This window comes from Callithrix jacchus, chromosome 13, assembly GCF_049354715.1.
Source record: "Callithrix jacchus isolate 240 chromosome 13, calJac240_pri, whole genome shotgun sequence".
NCBI classification, from domain to species: domain Eukaryota; kingdom Metazoa; phylum Chordata; class Mammalia; order Primates; family Cebidae; genus Callithrix; species Callithrix jacchus.
The window spans coordinates 89976384-89992397 of record NC_133514.1 but is presented as its reverse complement, the minus strand read 5'-3'; the positions used below and the strand labels follow the sequence as shown (position 1 = coordinate 89992397).

The window sequence follows — 16014 nt, the reverse complement described above, 5'->3', positions numbered from 1 at the left end:
AAAGGCAGGAGGATCACCTGAGCCCAGGAGTTTGAGACCAGCCTGCAAAACATAATGAAATCTTGTCATTACTAAAAATAATAATAAAAAAAAAATAGCAGGCATCGTGGTGTGTGCTTGTAGTCCCAGTTACTCTGGAGGTCAAGGCAGGACGATCACTTGAGCTCAGGAGTTTGAAGCTGCAGTGAGTAGTGTTTGTACCACTGCACTCTGGGCAGCTGAGCCAAGACTCTGTCTCCAACAACAACAACAGATACTCATTCCCCTAGAGTACTCTGGTTTGGCAGTGATGGGCTTTTTGCATTTCACTCTCTTTTGAGTGTGTTAATTCTGCTTTTGTCCTTAGGACTTCTGCATCTGCTGTGGAATGCCTTGGAATGCTATTCCTCACATATCCATTGGGTGCTTTCCTTCTCCTTCAGTTACTTATTCAAATTACTATTTCAGTGAGGCCTTCCCCTTTAAAATGGCAGATCCTCTACTTCTTCACTTGCTATTTCCCTTCCTCCTTTACTTTTGTTCATTTTATTCATCATGACCTGCCATATTGTATATTTTATTCTTTATTAAGGTTTTGGTCTATTAAGTGCTTCAACTCATTAATCAGTCATTGGAATTTTTTTATATTTATAACTTAGAGTTGGAAAGAATTGATATCTTTTCAGTATTGAGTATTTTTATCTAGTGTAACATGTGTGATACAGTCTCTTTAATTTATTCAAAGCTTCTTTTCTGTAGTTTTTTAATGCACTTCTTGTAAAATCTTAAATTTTATTCTGTATTTTATGTTTTTGTGTTACTTAGGTTTTTTTAAATACCTCTTTTTCAGTCATTTGCAAATATGTTTGATATATGGAAAATTAGATATTTTGTTGCCTTAATATTAATGTTTAAATATTTCAGAGGAATTTTCTTATATTTCTAATATAGAGAGTCTTGTCATTTGTAAATAGTAAATGTTACTTTATAAATGTTTTATTGCTTTGCCAGGCATGGTGTCTTATGCCTGTAATCCCAGCACTTTGGGCGGCTGCGGTGGGTGGATCACTGGAGGCCAGGAGTTCAAATCCAACATAGCCAACATGGCAAAACCCAGTCTCTACTAAAAATACAAAATTTAGCCAGGTATGGTGGTGAGTGCCTGTAATACCAATTATTTGAGAGACTGAGGCAGGAGAATCCCAGAGGCAGAGGTTTCAGTGAGCCAAGATTGTGCCACTGCACTCTAGACTGGGTGACAGAGTGAGACTCTGTCTCAAAAAAAAAAAAAAAAAAAAAATTATTCCCTTTGTATATGTTGGAAACAGGTTTATAACGTTGGGAAAAATCTATACCCAGAAATGGATCACTCAGCAAGACTATTTTAGTTTCTGCAGAAAGGGTGCAGCTCACTGGCAGTCTTGCCAACAGAGCACACCTGAACAAGGAGACAGGGACATTTATAACTTTCATAACCTGAAGCAGTTGCCTTACTGCTGTGTCCAGTTTCCATTGGCCAGAATGGGACCTCACATTCTATGCTTGACCCGATTGGCTTAAAAAACTTGAAAATTTCCTGAATAGATAAGGGGAAAGAAGACAGGGAAGAAGAGGAAGCTAGTCAGGAGGTCAGGAGGGTTTCCAAATAAGGAATGGAATGTACCAGGGTTTAGAGCTTGCCCAGTCCTATTTAGACATGCCGGTAGTCAAGGTAGCTGATTTAAGATGTAGCTGATTTAGAGAATATATATACATGGGTATATATATATATTTTCCTTTTTGATAGGTATATGTTTATGCTAATAGTGGATAATGGCCATAGAGCAAGAGATTGTAACTCCTTATAATGTAGTCAAAGATATAAAGTTTGAAGAACTTTCCCATTTCTCACATTTATTGAGAGGTTTCATCAGGAACAAATAGAATTTTCTCAAAAGCGCATATGGCATTTAGCCAGTTAATCACATGGCTTTTCTACTCAAACCAAAAATCTTTTTGTATTGTCTCTCTTTTATCAGTTATCAGAATGATAATGAATTCTTCCCTTAACATTCTTTAAAGGAGATCAGTGACTTTTTTTTTGAGATGGAGTCTCACTCTGTCATTCGGGCTGGAGTGCAGTGGCTCAATCTCAGGTCACTGCAACCTCCGCCTCCTTGGTTCAAGTGATTCTTCTGCCTTAGCCTCCCAAGTAGCTGGCATTACAGGCTCATGCCATCATGCCCAGCTAATTTTTGTATTTTTAGTACAGAGTGTCACCATATTGGCCAGGCCAGTCTTGAACTCTTGACTTCATGATCCACCTGCCTCGGCCTCCCAAAGTACTGGGATTACAGGTGTGAGCCGCTGCACAGGGCTGATCAGTGACTTTTCAAGTATTATGAAGAAAATGAAACGTTACTGTACTTAATGGGTTTGAATCCAATGCAGTTGTTACTCCTTTTGATGCTCAAATTGTCTCATCTTAGGCCACTAGGAGCCCATTCTGGATGTTTTCTTTGTCCTTCAGACAAGGCCTCAGTGGTCTTTGATAAAGTAGTCTTTGATAACTTCTCTGTTTTCTAATGTGATAAAATGTTCTAGGTTCATCTTGTGCATTTCCTGTCCCAGACCTGCAGTCAGCCATTTCCCTTAGGAATCTGGGTTCCTTTTATGGGGAATAGTGTTTATACTGTAATTGCTTTTTTACTCCGTCTTTTTTTTTCTTTTTTTTCTTTGAGCTGAAGTCTTGCTCTGTCACCCTTGCTAGAGTGCAGTGGTGTGATCTCAGAGGCTCACCGCAACCTCCGCCTCCTGGGTTCAAGTGATTCTTCTGCCTCAGGCTCCTGAATAGGTGGAATTACAGGCACGCACCACCATGCCCAGCTAATTTTTGTATTTTTAGTAGAGACGGGGGTTTCACCACGTTGGTCAGGCTGGACTTGAACTCCTTAACCTCGTGATCCGCCTGCCTCAGCCTCCCAAAGTACTGGGATTACAGGTGTGAGCCACCCTGCCCTGCCTACCCCATCTTTAAAAAGACTAACAGTTTTCGTTTAATTCAATCTAGAGTACCTGTAGATTTACAGAAAGCTTGGTAAGATAGTAGAGTCCCCACATGTCCTGGACCCAGTTTCTCCTGTTCAAGCAAACTTTTGAGTTATGGAGATATTCTTAAATTTACAATGATAGAGAATTCTTCATGTCCCCAGTACCCAGCTTCACAAGTTATCAGCTCCAGTCTTTTGTCACATATGCCCCCATCTGCTTACCCCAAATAATTTAAAAGGAAGCTCCATATGATTGTATACTTTTATACATAAATCTTCAATCTGTGACTATAAGGATAGAGAGATCTTAACCAAGTAATTTACATAATTTGTGTTAAACCATTCTTATATTGGCCAACTGTATTGGGCACATTGAGGACTTTTATGTCTACACTCACAGGAAATATTGATGTGTTAATATTGGTTTATAAATTGTGTTACACGAGGACTTCCATGTTGAGGTCCATGTTGAGAAGTGAGAAAGAATGGATGGCATACTACACCCATTGTTTAATAGGCTTTTGCCTAAAAGTTTGGTTGGGGAGGGTGGACTTCCCTGCTGAAGTTTCGAAACCAGTAATTTGCATGTTGTTTGAATGCTGTGTTTTGTGTTCAACATTTTCCTGTATTTGTCTTCTAACATGTATGTATTTAACTCCCTGGCTTTTATTCTCTTGAACAGTTTAAGGAACAGAATTCCATCCTTTCCTTGAAAGCTTGGTAGAATTTATTTATGAAGCTGTCTTGTCTGGGTAGATGTTTTTCTATGTGGAGGGGAGGGCAAGACAATATACCTCTTCTTGAATCAGGTGGGGTAATTTATATTTTTCTAGGAAACCACTTTTGTCTCTATTTAAGTTATTAGAGTATATAGCTACATACACTGTTCTCTTGGTTAAAAGACATTTGTTTTTTGGTCTTTTTTTTTTTTCATTTTTAAGACTGTACATTTTTTGACTTTCACTTTTGTGGGTCTGACTTTACTGCCCCCCCTTTTTTTTTTGAGATGGACTTTTGCTCTTGTTGCCCAGGCTGGAGTGCAATGGCTCGATTTCTGCTCACCCAACCTCCCCTTCCTGGATTCAAGCAATTCTCCTGCCTCAGCCTCCTGAGGAGTTGGGATTCCAAGGATGCGCCATCATGCCCAGCTAATTTTTTTTCTTTTTTCTTTTTTTTTAGTAGAAACGTGGTTTTTTCCATGTTGGTCAGGCTGGTCTTGAACTCCTGACCTCAGGTGTGATTCGCCTGCCTCAGCTTCCCAAAGTGCTGGGATTACAGGCATGAGCCACTTTGCCCAGCCAGCATTTTTCTTTCTAAGGAATTTCTTTTTGCTTTTTTGCTTTCAGCTTGTAACTCTCCCCAGCCCTTTCCCTTTAATTTGGTGTTACTTTTTTCTTTCTTGACTACTTTATTTTAAATCCTTATTGTATAATAATAGAAGCATTTAGGGAGATGTTTCACCCTGATTTTGAAATGTAGCATTTTCTTTATTGTTTCTTTTAATAGTTGGTTTTCAATTTGATTTCTTTAGCATAGGAGTTATTGTAATCATTATGTTGTAAGGATGAAATCCATTAGTCTCTTTTAGGGATTACATGATTTCACTAGGAATACAGGACCAGGAACTGGGGCCTCCAATGACCTTTGAAAAGAGGAAGTAGTTAGGAATTGGAGTATCTTTCTGGCTTGCCACGTAGTTCCTCTTATGTATGGCATTAGCTTGGTCATTCTTTTTTGAGAGATTATATTAATCTGGTGGTTTTTCTTTATGCCTACATATAAATGATGATGATTATTATTTGAGACCGAATCTCAGCTCTGTGGCCCAGGCTGGAGTGCAGTGGCACTATCTCCGTTAACTCCAACCTCCACCTCCCAGGTTCAAGCAATTCTCCTGCCTCCTCCCTAGTAGCTGGGCCTGTAGTCCCAGCTAATCTTTGTATTTTTAGTAGAGATGGGGTTTTGTCATGTTGACCAGGCTGTTCTTGAACTCCTGACCTCAGGTGATCTGCCCGCCTCAACTCCCCAAAGTACTGGGATTACAAGTGTGAGCCACCTCGCCTGGCCTGATGTGGATTATTTTAATATTGTAGCTGGAATAGGCAATATTAATAATGCAATTTGCTAGTTGCCCTCAGCAGCTTCTCGTCTCCTCCTGTATGATATACATTATAGCAGATGGGGAATCTACAGAGTTTGTACTGACCTTTACCATGATTTCTAACCATATTAGCACTTCCCCAAATTCCAGGCTATTTTGGCAGTTTCTGTCTCATGTTTCAGAATTGAAGAGCTATCTCAGGGAAATATTTTTATTCACTGGTGATTACATGTTACTATCATATATACCTGTTTGATGAGGTTTTTTTTTCCACCCAAGGTGGAGTTTTCCTGTTGTTGCCCAGGCTGGAAGGCAATGGCACGGTCTTGGCTCACTGCAACCTCTGCCTCCTGGTTTCAAGTGATTCTCCTGCCTTAGCCTCTTGAGTAGCTGGGATTACAGATATTTGCCAGCATGCCTGGCTAATTTTTTGTGATTTTAGTAGAGACGGGTTTCACCATGTTTGTCAGGCTGGTCTCAAACTCTAGACCACAAGTGATCCACCCGCCTCGGCCTCCTGAAGTGCTGGGGTTACACGTGTGAGTCACTGCTCCTGGCCTAATGAGGTAGTTTCTGAATGTAGCACCTTCAGCTTGCCTTCATCTTTGTATGTAGTGTTTCACTTACATAATGTTCCAGCTTTAAAAGTTTTAATACTTTTGTGTTTATTTACCTTTGTTAAAGGAACAAAGTTGATTTAAAACTCTTTTCTTAATTTATGTTAGTTTTTGTTTGGAAATTAGATTATGTATCTTTTTACAAAATTAGGCCAACACATTTCTCTGTAGGGAAATTCCTCTGTAGAGCACATAGCAGTTTTAACTGAAGTGGGCAGACTAGGGAGCCTCTGGAAGGCAGCACGGTGGAGTGGAAAAACTGCTTGAAAAACATTAGAGTAAAGATACCGATGTCAGAGTTTGGTGGAGAAAAACAACTGAAATCTAGTCTTGGTAGTGTTCATAGCATGCTAACCTTATCCCCCCATGAGGGTTCTGGTGACCCTCCCTATTCACCATACCCACTCACTGGGGGAAGGACCTGAAACTTGATGGAAGACTAAGTTAAAAAATAAAGCCAGGCACGGTGGCTCACTCCTGTAATCCCAGCACTTTGGGAGGTCGAGGTGGCCGGATCACCTGAGGTGATCTCAATCAGCCTGACCAACATGGAAAAAACCTGGCTCTACTGAAAATACAAAATTAGCCGTGCATGGTGGCACATGCCTGTAATCCCAGCTACTCGGGAGACTGAGGCAGGAGAATCACTTGAACCTGGGAGGCGGAGGTTGCTGTGAGTCGACTTTGCACCGTTGCATACCAGCCTGGGCAACAAGAGCGAAACTCCCTCTCAAAAAAAAAAAAAAAAGTAGGTATTACTTTAAGAGGAAGTGGGATCTAGTAAGATTTGCAAAAAACAACAACAAAAGTATTCATAAAATTTTACTTAGTAAGCTGCTTTGAGATTATTTTATCAGTAAGTGCTAACTTTTTTGGGGTGTTTGTTATCATTCTAAAATAGAAATTGATGAGCGTAGGGATGAAATGACTTTCCCAGGGTCCGAAGTCTTGGTGCTTGGGCTTGAACAACAACTGCTGCTGATTGCTGGCCTGAAGTTTTTCACGGGGCCCTATTGACTTCATTACCTTTGGCTGTGTGTCCAGCAGTACTTGATCTTTGTAGCATTTTGTAATGCAAAGACTGTCCTATCGGCTGTTCAGAATTCTGTGATATTCATAATCTAAGCCCTTATCTCTTTCTTACTTTTTATTTGTCTATGTACAACAGCCAGTTGCTTTAACATCCTTCGCCAAATAACGTTATCACTGGAAATATGAGATAATGAGACCTCTAGAAATTCCTTTGAGAGTCAAGCTTAGGTAGGGTGACTTTGTATTTTGTCATTTCTGTAAAACAAGTTCCCTTAGAATGAAGAATATCTGACAATAAGTATAAGGAGTGAAGCAAAGTAATGAATTCTGAGTTAGTCTGAAAAAATCATAGTTATGTTGTATTGGTGTGATTGCCTTTTTTAGTGTTAGAGTTCTGCAATCAGTTGAAGTGTTTAATAAGATTGAGGACTTTGGGAAAGATGCATCGTTATTTCTTACATGGGTAAACCCTTCCTAAGAAGCTATTGTCTTCCATTTAATGCATGAGATGTTGAGTAAGCTGTAACTGGTTTGTTGTGAGAGAGGCCAAAAATTTTCTTGTTTTCTATCTTTGTTGTCTGCACTGTAAAGGTAAGACAACAAAGATGAATAAAATCTTCATCTTGCATGTGGAGGAAATAAAGCAAGTTGAAATACAGTGACTATGGCATTGTGGTATGTGTGTTATTAATGATTTAGAGCTGCACTGCCCAATGTGGTAGCTAGTGGCCACATGTGGGTCTTAAGCACTTGAAGTGTGGTTAGTCCAAATTGAGATGTATCATAAGTAAAAAATATTTACCAGATATTAAAGACGTAATATGAAAAAATACCCCACTGATATTTTAAAAAATGATTATTTTTAAATTACAAAAATTACATGTTGAGATGAAATGATACTTTTGATATATTGGGTTAAATAACTTTATTAATTTATTATTATTATTTTCGAGACAGTCTTGATGTTGCCCAGGGCTAGAGTACAGTGTTGTGATCACAGTTCACTGTAGCCTCAAATTCCTGGGCTCAAGTGATCCTTTCGCCTCAGTCTCCTGAGAGGCTGGGACCACAGGCACATGCACCACTATGGCTAGCTAATTTTTAAAGTTTTGTAGAGAAGGGATCTTACTATGTTGTCTAGTCTGGTTTTGAACCCCTGGGCCCAAGTGATCCTCCTGTGTTGGGCTTCAAAAGCACTGGAATTACAAGTGTGAGCCACCATTCCTGGCCTAAATTAATTCTTTTAATATGACTGCTATTACATTTGTGTTGGACAGCACTGAATTAGAGTATAAAATGCTTGCCAGGATTACAATTTAATATTTTCTGACTTGTACAATATGAAATATGGAGACATATATAGAACACAAAGTACAGTTATGGTACAGTGTACATGGATTACTTTGGTATATTTAAATCTATTTTTGCATTTTAGTAAACTAGCATGTATTTAAAAGCCATACAGGGTCTTAAACAATTGCTTCTGGGCCATCCCTGAGACTTAAAAGTACAGAGCAACTGCCTCACATTGCCACTATACTGTTGAGAAGAACAGGTTGAAAAGGAATCCCAAGTAACTGTTGAGTGTGTAGCACGATCTGGGTTAGGGGAGTGATGGGGACAGGATGGACAGGGCTTTGCTCAGCTTCAGATCTTCCTCCTCTTTCTTGCATGTGTGGCATCTGACCCAAGGGTGATTTGCCTCTGAGTTCAGTGACTGGAAATCACTAAGTTGGTGGATTCCTGAGGCTGCAAGGGGTTAAAAATACCAAGTTTTGCTGAAAAAAAAAAAAAAAATAGAAGATGCAATGTGAAGCTGGAACTGCTTATAACCTTTGTTTTACACCCAAGCACAAGTCAGTAGAGTAGTGTGGAGGAAATGTTGCCCTTTAAGATTGATGACTGCTCATTTCCTTGCTCTTCAAAGGTGTTTTTCCCATTTGGATACCCAGCTGGGAATTTGAGTCATTTTAGAAATTTGACTGACTGCTAAATCAGATGTATGTGCTTTTTAGCTTTAATATTTTAAAATATCTTTTATTATGTTGTCTGTTCCTTAATGTTTGAGTTGGGACAAAACATTTATTGCATTTTAGATCACAGTGCTGTCTAGATTTTTTTTAATAGATTGACTACTCAGCATCAAAATTTGCACATCAAACACTGTGAAAATCTAATTTGTTTGGTTAACTGGTGATAATTCTGTAACAAACATTAAGTTGCGTATTGGGAGGGGTTGGTTTTGAAAAGGAATGTTTTCATTGGTGATAGATTTTATAGTCATAAAGCAATCTGTGTATATTAGAGCATAATCAGATAAGGAAGTGGTAGTAGAAACCAATAGACTATAGATTACCAAAATTAAGATCTCATGCAACAAAATATAATTAACAGCATAACTTGAATGTAATTTTTACGGGATTGTCTTACGAATGGTAGTGACTCTAAGTGGTATGTGAAATGCTGTTACTAGCACATGCCAGTTGATAGAATGCTGGAAAAATCACATTTTACAGTATATTTTAGATAGGATTTTTGTATGCTTAAGGGTGACTTGGCTTCTGTTTTTTTTCTTTCCTTTTAGAATATGGTTTCTAGTTTTAGGGTTTCTGAACTACAAGTATTACTAGGCTTTGCTGGACGGAATAAAAGTGGACGCAAGCATGACCTCCTGATGAGGGCGCTGCATTTATTGAAGAGTGGCTGCAGCCCTGCGGTTCAGATTAAAATCCGAGAATTGTATAGACGCCGATATCCACGAACTCTTGAAGGACTTTCTGATTTATCCACAATCAAATCATCGGTTTTCAGTTTGGATGGTAGCTCATCACCTGTAGAACCTGACTTGGCCGTGGCTGGAATCCACTCGTTGCCTTCCACTTCAGTTACACCTCACTCACCATCCTCTCCTGTTGGTTCTGTGCTGCTTCAAGATACTAAGCCCACATTTGAGATGCAGCAGCCATCTCCCCCAATTCCTCCTGTCCATCCTGATGTGCAGTTAAAAAATCTGCCCTTTTATGATGTCCTTGATGTTCTCATCAAGCCCACGAGTTTAGGTAAGTGTTAGAGAATTTAGTTTCTTCTGAACAAGAGAGTAAATGAAACGAGAGGCCTTCGACTATTGATACATGATTTGCTGTTAATGTAGTAAAATTGAGACATCAGTGCTGAATGTTTTAATGTATAGATAAAAATTTGGCAACCATGACTGAAATCTAAGAACATTTATTTCGGCCTGGTGCCGTGGCTCATGCCCATAATTCCAGCACTTTGGGAGGCTGAGGTGGGTGGATCACCTGAGGTTGGGAGTTTGAGACCAGCCTGACCAACATGGAGAAACCCCATCTTTACTAAAAATAAAAATTAAAAAAAAATTTTTTTATTTCATATAATTTGAGTGTTCTTTTCCAATTCTTTTACTGTGGTAAAATACATATAATATGAAATCTATCATCTTGATCATTTTAAGGTACACAGTTGAGTGGTATTAAATACATTGGTATTGTTGTGCCGCCATCACTGCCATCCATCTCCAGAACTCTTTATCTATTAAACAATAGCTTTCCTTTCCTCCCCTCCCCTTAGCCCTGGCAGCCACCATGCTACTTCCACTGTCTATGATTTTAACTATTCCAAGTACCTCATATCATTGGAATCATACGTTATATGTCTTCTTGTGACTGGTTTATTTCACAAAACATATTGTCATCAAGGTTCTTCCATGCTGTAGTTTGTCAGAATTTCCTTTCTTTTTAAGCCTAAATAATACAGTAGTATAAATTTTTAAAGAAAAATAGTAATCTTTTGCTCACTTCACTACCCAGCCCTCCATCTCACTGTCAAGAGGCAACAATCTTAATTATTTTAGCTGTTTCTTCTGATTTTACTTCCATGTTTATGTGGTATAGTATAGTATATTTTGCGTATCTATTGATGGACACTTGGGTTGCTTCCACGTTTTAGCTATTGTGAATAATGCTGCTGTGGTCATGGGTATACAGGTATCTCTTTGAGACCCCGCTTTTCAATTATTCTGGCTGTATACTCACAAATGAAATTGCTGGATCACATAGTCATTCTATTTTTAATATTTTGAGGCTTCACTGTACTGTTTTCCATGGCAGCTGCGCCATTTTGCATTCCCATTAACAGTGCACAAGGGTTCCAGTTTCTCCACATCCTTATCAACACTTTTATTTTCCTTTTTTTTTTCCCTAATAGTGGCCATTCTAATAGGTGTTAGGTGGTATCTTATTGTAGCTTTGATTTGCATTTCTGTAGTGATGGTGGTGATGTACATTTTCATATGCTTTTTTGGCCATTTGTGTATCTTTCAAGAAATGTATAGCCAAGTCTCTTGCCCACTTTTGAATTGGCTTGTTTTATTGTTGTTGAGCTTTAGAAGTTCTCTATATATTCTGGATATAATCCCTTATTAGATACATGATTTGCAAATATTTTCTCCCATTCTGTGGATTGGCCTTTTTACTCTTGATCGTGTCTTTTGTTGTACAACTTAAAATTTTTTCATGAAAGTCCAGTTTGTCTATTTTTTGTTACTGTTGCCTGTGCCTTTGGTGTCATGTCCAAGAAATCATTGCTAAATTTCATGCTGTGAAGATTTTGCCCTTTGTTTTCTTCAAAGAGTTTTATAGTTTTAGGTCTTACATTTAAGCTTGATCAATTTTGAGGTAATTTTTATATATGGCATTAGGTGAGTGTCCAACTTTGTTTTCTTTGTGGATATCTGTTTTTCCCCACTATTTGTTGAAGACTGTTCTTTCCCTCATTGAAGGATCTTAGCACCCTTGTCAAAAATCATTTGACCATGTATGTGAGGTTTTATTTTCAGGTTCTCTGTTCCAAGGTTCCCAACCCTTGGGCCATGGACTGGCACCCGTCCACAGCCTGTTAGAAACCAGGCCATACAGCAGGAGGTGAGCAGCTGGCAAGCAAGCATTACAGCCTGAGCTCCACCTTCTCTCAGGTCAGCAATAGCGTTAGATTCTTATAGGAGCAGGAACCCTGTTGTGAACTGTGCATGTAAGGGATCTAGGTTGCAAGATCTTTATGAGAATCTAATGGCTGATCTGAGGTGGAGCAGTTTCTTTCTTTTTTTTTTTTTGAGATGGAGTTTTGCTCTTGGTACCCAGGCTGGAGTGCAACAGCACAATCTTGGCTCACCACAACCTCTGCCTCCTGTGTTCAGGCAATTCTCCTGTCTCAGCCTCCCTAGTAGCTGGGATTACAGGCACACGCCACCATGCCCAGCTAATTTTTTGTATTTTTAGTATAGACAGGGTTTCACCATGTTGACCAGGATGGTCTCGATCTCTTGACCTCGTGATCCACCTGCCTCGGCCTCCCAAAGTGCTGGGATTACAGGCGTGAACCACTGCGCCCGGCCCAATTTCATCTGTAAACCATTCCCCTGGACTATGGAGAAATTGTCTTCCATGAAACTAGTCCTGGTGCCAGAAACGTTGTGGACCGTTGATTTATTCCATTGGTCTGGATGTCTGTCTCTATGCCAGTACCACAGTTTTGATTGCTGTTGCTATGTAATATGCCTTGTAATCAGAAACCGTGAATTCTTTAGCTCTTAACTATTTTGCAGAATTGTTTTGGCTCTTCAATCTTGAGATTCCACGTGAATTTCAGAATGGATTTTTCTATTTCTGGAAAACAAATTGGGATTTTGAGAGGAATTGCAGTAAATCTGTAAATTGCTTTGGGTGGTATTGATACCTTAGCAATATTAAGTCTTCCTTTTCCCACATAGGCTCGTGGGGAAAAATTTTAAGTCTTCCAGTGCATGAATATGAGCTGTGTTTCTATTTATTTATGCATTCTTTAATATCTTAAGATTTTATTTATATGTCCTTTAATGTCTTTCAGCAATGTTTTGTAGTTATTATTGTACAGGTATTTCACTTTCTTGGTTAATTTGGAAATATTTTTTTCTTTTTGATGCTATTATAAATGGAACTGTTTTCATAATTTCCTTTTCATCTTCTTATTAGTTTATAAAAATGCAATTGATTTTTGTATGTTGACTTTGTATTCTGCTACTTTACTGAATTCAATTATTCTAACAGTTTTTTGTGTGTGGAATCTTTAAGGTTTACTGTATATAAAAGCCTACCATCTGTGACCAGAGATCATTTTATTTCTTTCTTTTCTGTTTGTATGCCTTTTATTTCTTGTTGTGCTTAGTTGCTCTGGCTAGAACTTCAAGCATTCTTATGATGTGAAAACTCAGATTGCTTCTGTGTGAATGGGAACAGACACAAATCTTATTTATTGATCCTGATTTTGTGTTTCGATACTTTTCATACTTTTATAAAGGGACTTGTTTTCTATTTAATGTAGCTTTTAAACTGCTTTTCTAAGAAATAAACCTTTTATGTTTATTTCTAAAGTGGCACAGGGAGTTTGATACACATTTTTTAAGCTTTTTATTTAATGCCCATCAATTGCTTACAAAATTTGAGAAATTTTATGGTTTTAAAAATTGATACATATGACTAACAAATTTTTGCTAACTTTGCTGTGTTATAATTCTTACTGCCTAATGAAGTTATTTACTGAGATATTTGAATTTCTTTATAAAATAAATTGGGAGGCCAGGCGCGGTCGCTCAAGCCTGTAATCCCAGCACTTTGGGAGGCTGAGGCGGGTGGATCACGAGGTCGAGAGATCGAGACCATCCTGGTCAACATGGTGAAACCCTGTCTCTACTAAAAATACAAAAAATTAGCTGGGCATGGTGGCACGTGCCTGTAATCCCAGCTACTCGGGAGGCTGAGGCAGGAGAATTGCCTGAACCCAGGAGGCGGAGGTTGCGGTGAGCCTAGATTGCGCCATTGCACTCCACCCTGGGTAACAAGAGCGAAACTCTGTCTCAAAAAAATATAAATAAATAAATGAATAAATAAATAAATAAATAAATAGATTGGGAAATGACATTTCACAGTTAATCTCTAAGATTGCTTTTCTTTCTGTCTTGGGAAACTCTTCTTTATTTTCGGTCATGTGAAAACTTAAACATATCTGTGCTTTTTTTCTGTCTTGAAGGATTGTACTGCAGTCTGTCTTGGTTAAGTCAGAAGGTTGTGAGGGGTAGAGCTAGTTAATGAAGCTTCAGTGTGGCCTGACTAGTGGCAGGCAAGGTGGCTTGTTTTTTTTCTTCAATTTTTTGCTTTATTTTAGCAAAACTGGTCATCCAAGCAAGTGGAGTATTGCATTTTATCTCTTTATTACATTCATTTTGAAATAAGGTTTGAGTGTTTGTTCATGTTTTATTTTATTTTTTATGAAGTCATATGAGTAGAATTATTGGATCAAGTAGTAAGAATGTTTTAGACTCTTGATAGCATGTTGCCCAATTATTTTAGTGCCAGTTTAAATTTCACAAGCAAAATGAGAGAATGCCTGTTATATCTCGTTACTTTTTGCCTTTATTCGGTGCTATTAAAAACAAATCTTGGGGATTTTTGGAAGAAAACTTGTGTCTTGCTTAGATTTTTATTTTTAAAATTAGTAACAGGACCAAGTATTTTAAATGCTTATTACGCAGTCATCTTTTATGATTTTACTTTTATCTTTAGCCTTTCTTTTAAACAGTTGATTTATCTAATTAAAATATTACCCTAGTTTGTTTTCTAACTTCTCCTTTGTCACAGCATTTGGACAGTATCATGCATAGTGTCGTGGCTCATTTATATGTTTCTGTCTCAGCAGTTATTGTAAATTTATTGCTTTTTTAAAAAAGTGTTTTCTTCCTCATTTATGTTGAAAGAATAGCAAATTTATTACTTTCTATATCTTCTGGGAAAGATTCAGGCTAGTGATATGCTTTGGTAGCCCTGCTTCATGAGACCCCTCAGGAATATAGCTAAGTACAGGACAGAGAGGATAAGAAGGTCTGTAGGGTGGTAGTTATAATGGAATGTGTTTTAGAGACATGGACAGAAGACTGGGGACTAAGTGAAGATGTTGCAGTAGGCCTTTGTTCAGTGGCACTCCAAGAACGAGACATGGGAGAGGCCTTGTCCTTTTCTGTTTCCTTACCTTCCTTCTTTGTTCACAAAAAAAAAAAATCGATCTCATTTGGCTTAGATAAAATAATGCCAGAGATACTATGTGTTGAAGAGTAACTAAACTCCCTGCATTTTGCTCATAGCTTAAATTAGAATGCCTCATAGCTTAAATACACATAGCCTCCTGGCTTACACACTTTTTACCCTTGAACTAAAAACTGTTAACGTTTTTGAGGAATCCTGTCACTGTTTTTATAAACATTTTCTTATCTTGTCTTCCCTGAAGAGAAAGAAAAAGGGCCAGGCACAGTGACTCATGCCTATAATTCCAGCACTTTGGGAAGCTGAGGTGGGTGGATCAACTGAGGCTGGGAGTTCGAGACCAGCCTGACCAACATGGAGAAACCCTGTCTCTACTAAAAATACACACTTAGCCGGGTGTGGTGATGCATGCCTGTAATTCTAGCTACTCTGGAGGCTGAGGCAGGAGAATTGCTCAAACCTGGGAGGCGGAGGTTGCAGTGAGCCGATATCATACCATTGTACTCTAGCCTGGGCAACGAGAATGAATCTTTGTCTCAAAAAAAAAAAAAAAAAGAATTTTTCTTAAGGTGTAATCTTTTGATGTCAGATTTATAAAGCAATTGGATATAAGAAATTATGTTGTAGAATTTAGGTAGAAAGTTAAAATGTCAGCAAAATACCACATAGTTGGCCAAATAAAAGTGGAAAAAATTTAATCATTTTAGTGATGACCTTTAATTGACTACTTTTAGAGCCATAGCATCAAACCAATGTAGTTACATTTAGAAGTTGCCTTAATTTTTAAATGATTGGGTTTTATGTTGAAATTACTTAGAAAAATAGAAGTTCAGTGAAAATCACATATTTAGAATACGGCTTTGGAGATACCTTTTCACATTTGGGACCTGAGAAATAAAAATTGTACAAAGTCAAAAGAGATGGGATCAAATCTGTGTTTCAGTGCACATATTTTTGACATTCTAAGGCTAGGCTGTGTATTGTGATTTAAATACAATTAATTAAATGACTTCTAAGCCGTCAACATATTATTGAGTAGGAATTAGTTAACAACAAGGGAGAGACTAGAAGAGCCATGGTAGGAAAAACAGACACAAGGTCAAAAATGTCATTCTAGAACTTCTTGGGATTTTGAAACCAGTAGCTGTATGTATTTCTTTATTGTTGAG

At 38.2% G+C, this 16014-nt stretch overlaps 1 protein-coding gene across 37 annotated transcripts in view; it reads left to right on the top strand.

Moving 5' to 3' along the window:
- The window catches only part of PIAS2 (protein inhibitor of activated STAT 2), a 181550-nt gene that overhangs the window by 17798 nt on the left and 147738 nt on the right, over positions 1-16014 (top strand). For all 37 annotated transcript variants that reach the window (XR_013525878.1, XR_013525879.1, XR_013525880.1 and 34 more), the window contains one exon: positions 9343-9817. Coding sequence is in view for 29 of the 37 variants with exons in the window: in XM_035270958.3 (XP_035126849.1) it covers positions 9343-9817 (475 nt within the window). In the remaining 8 variants the exon portion in view is untranslated. The remainder of the gene's footprint in view (positions 1-9342; positions 9818-16014) is intronic.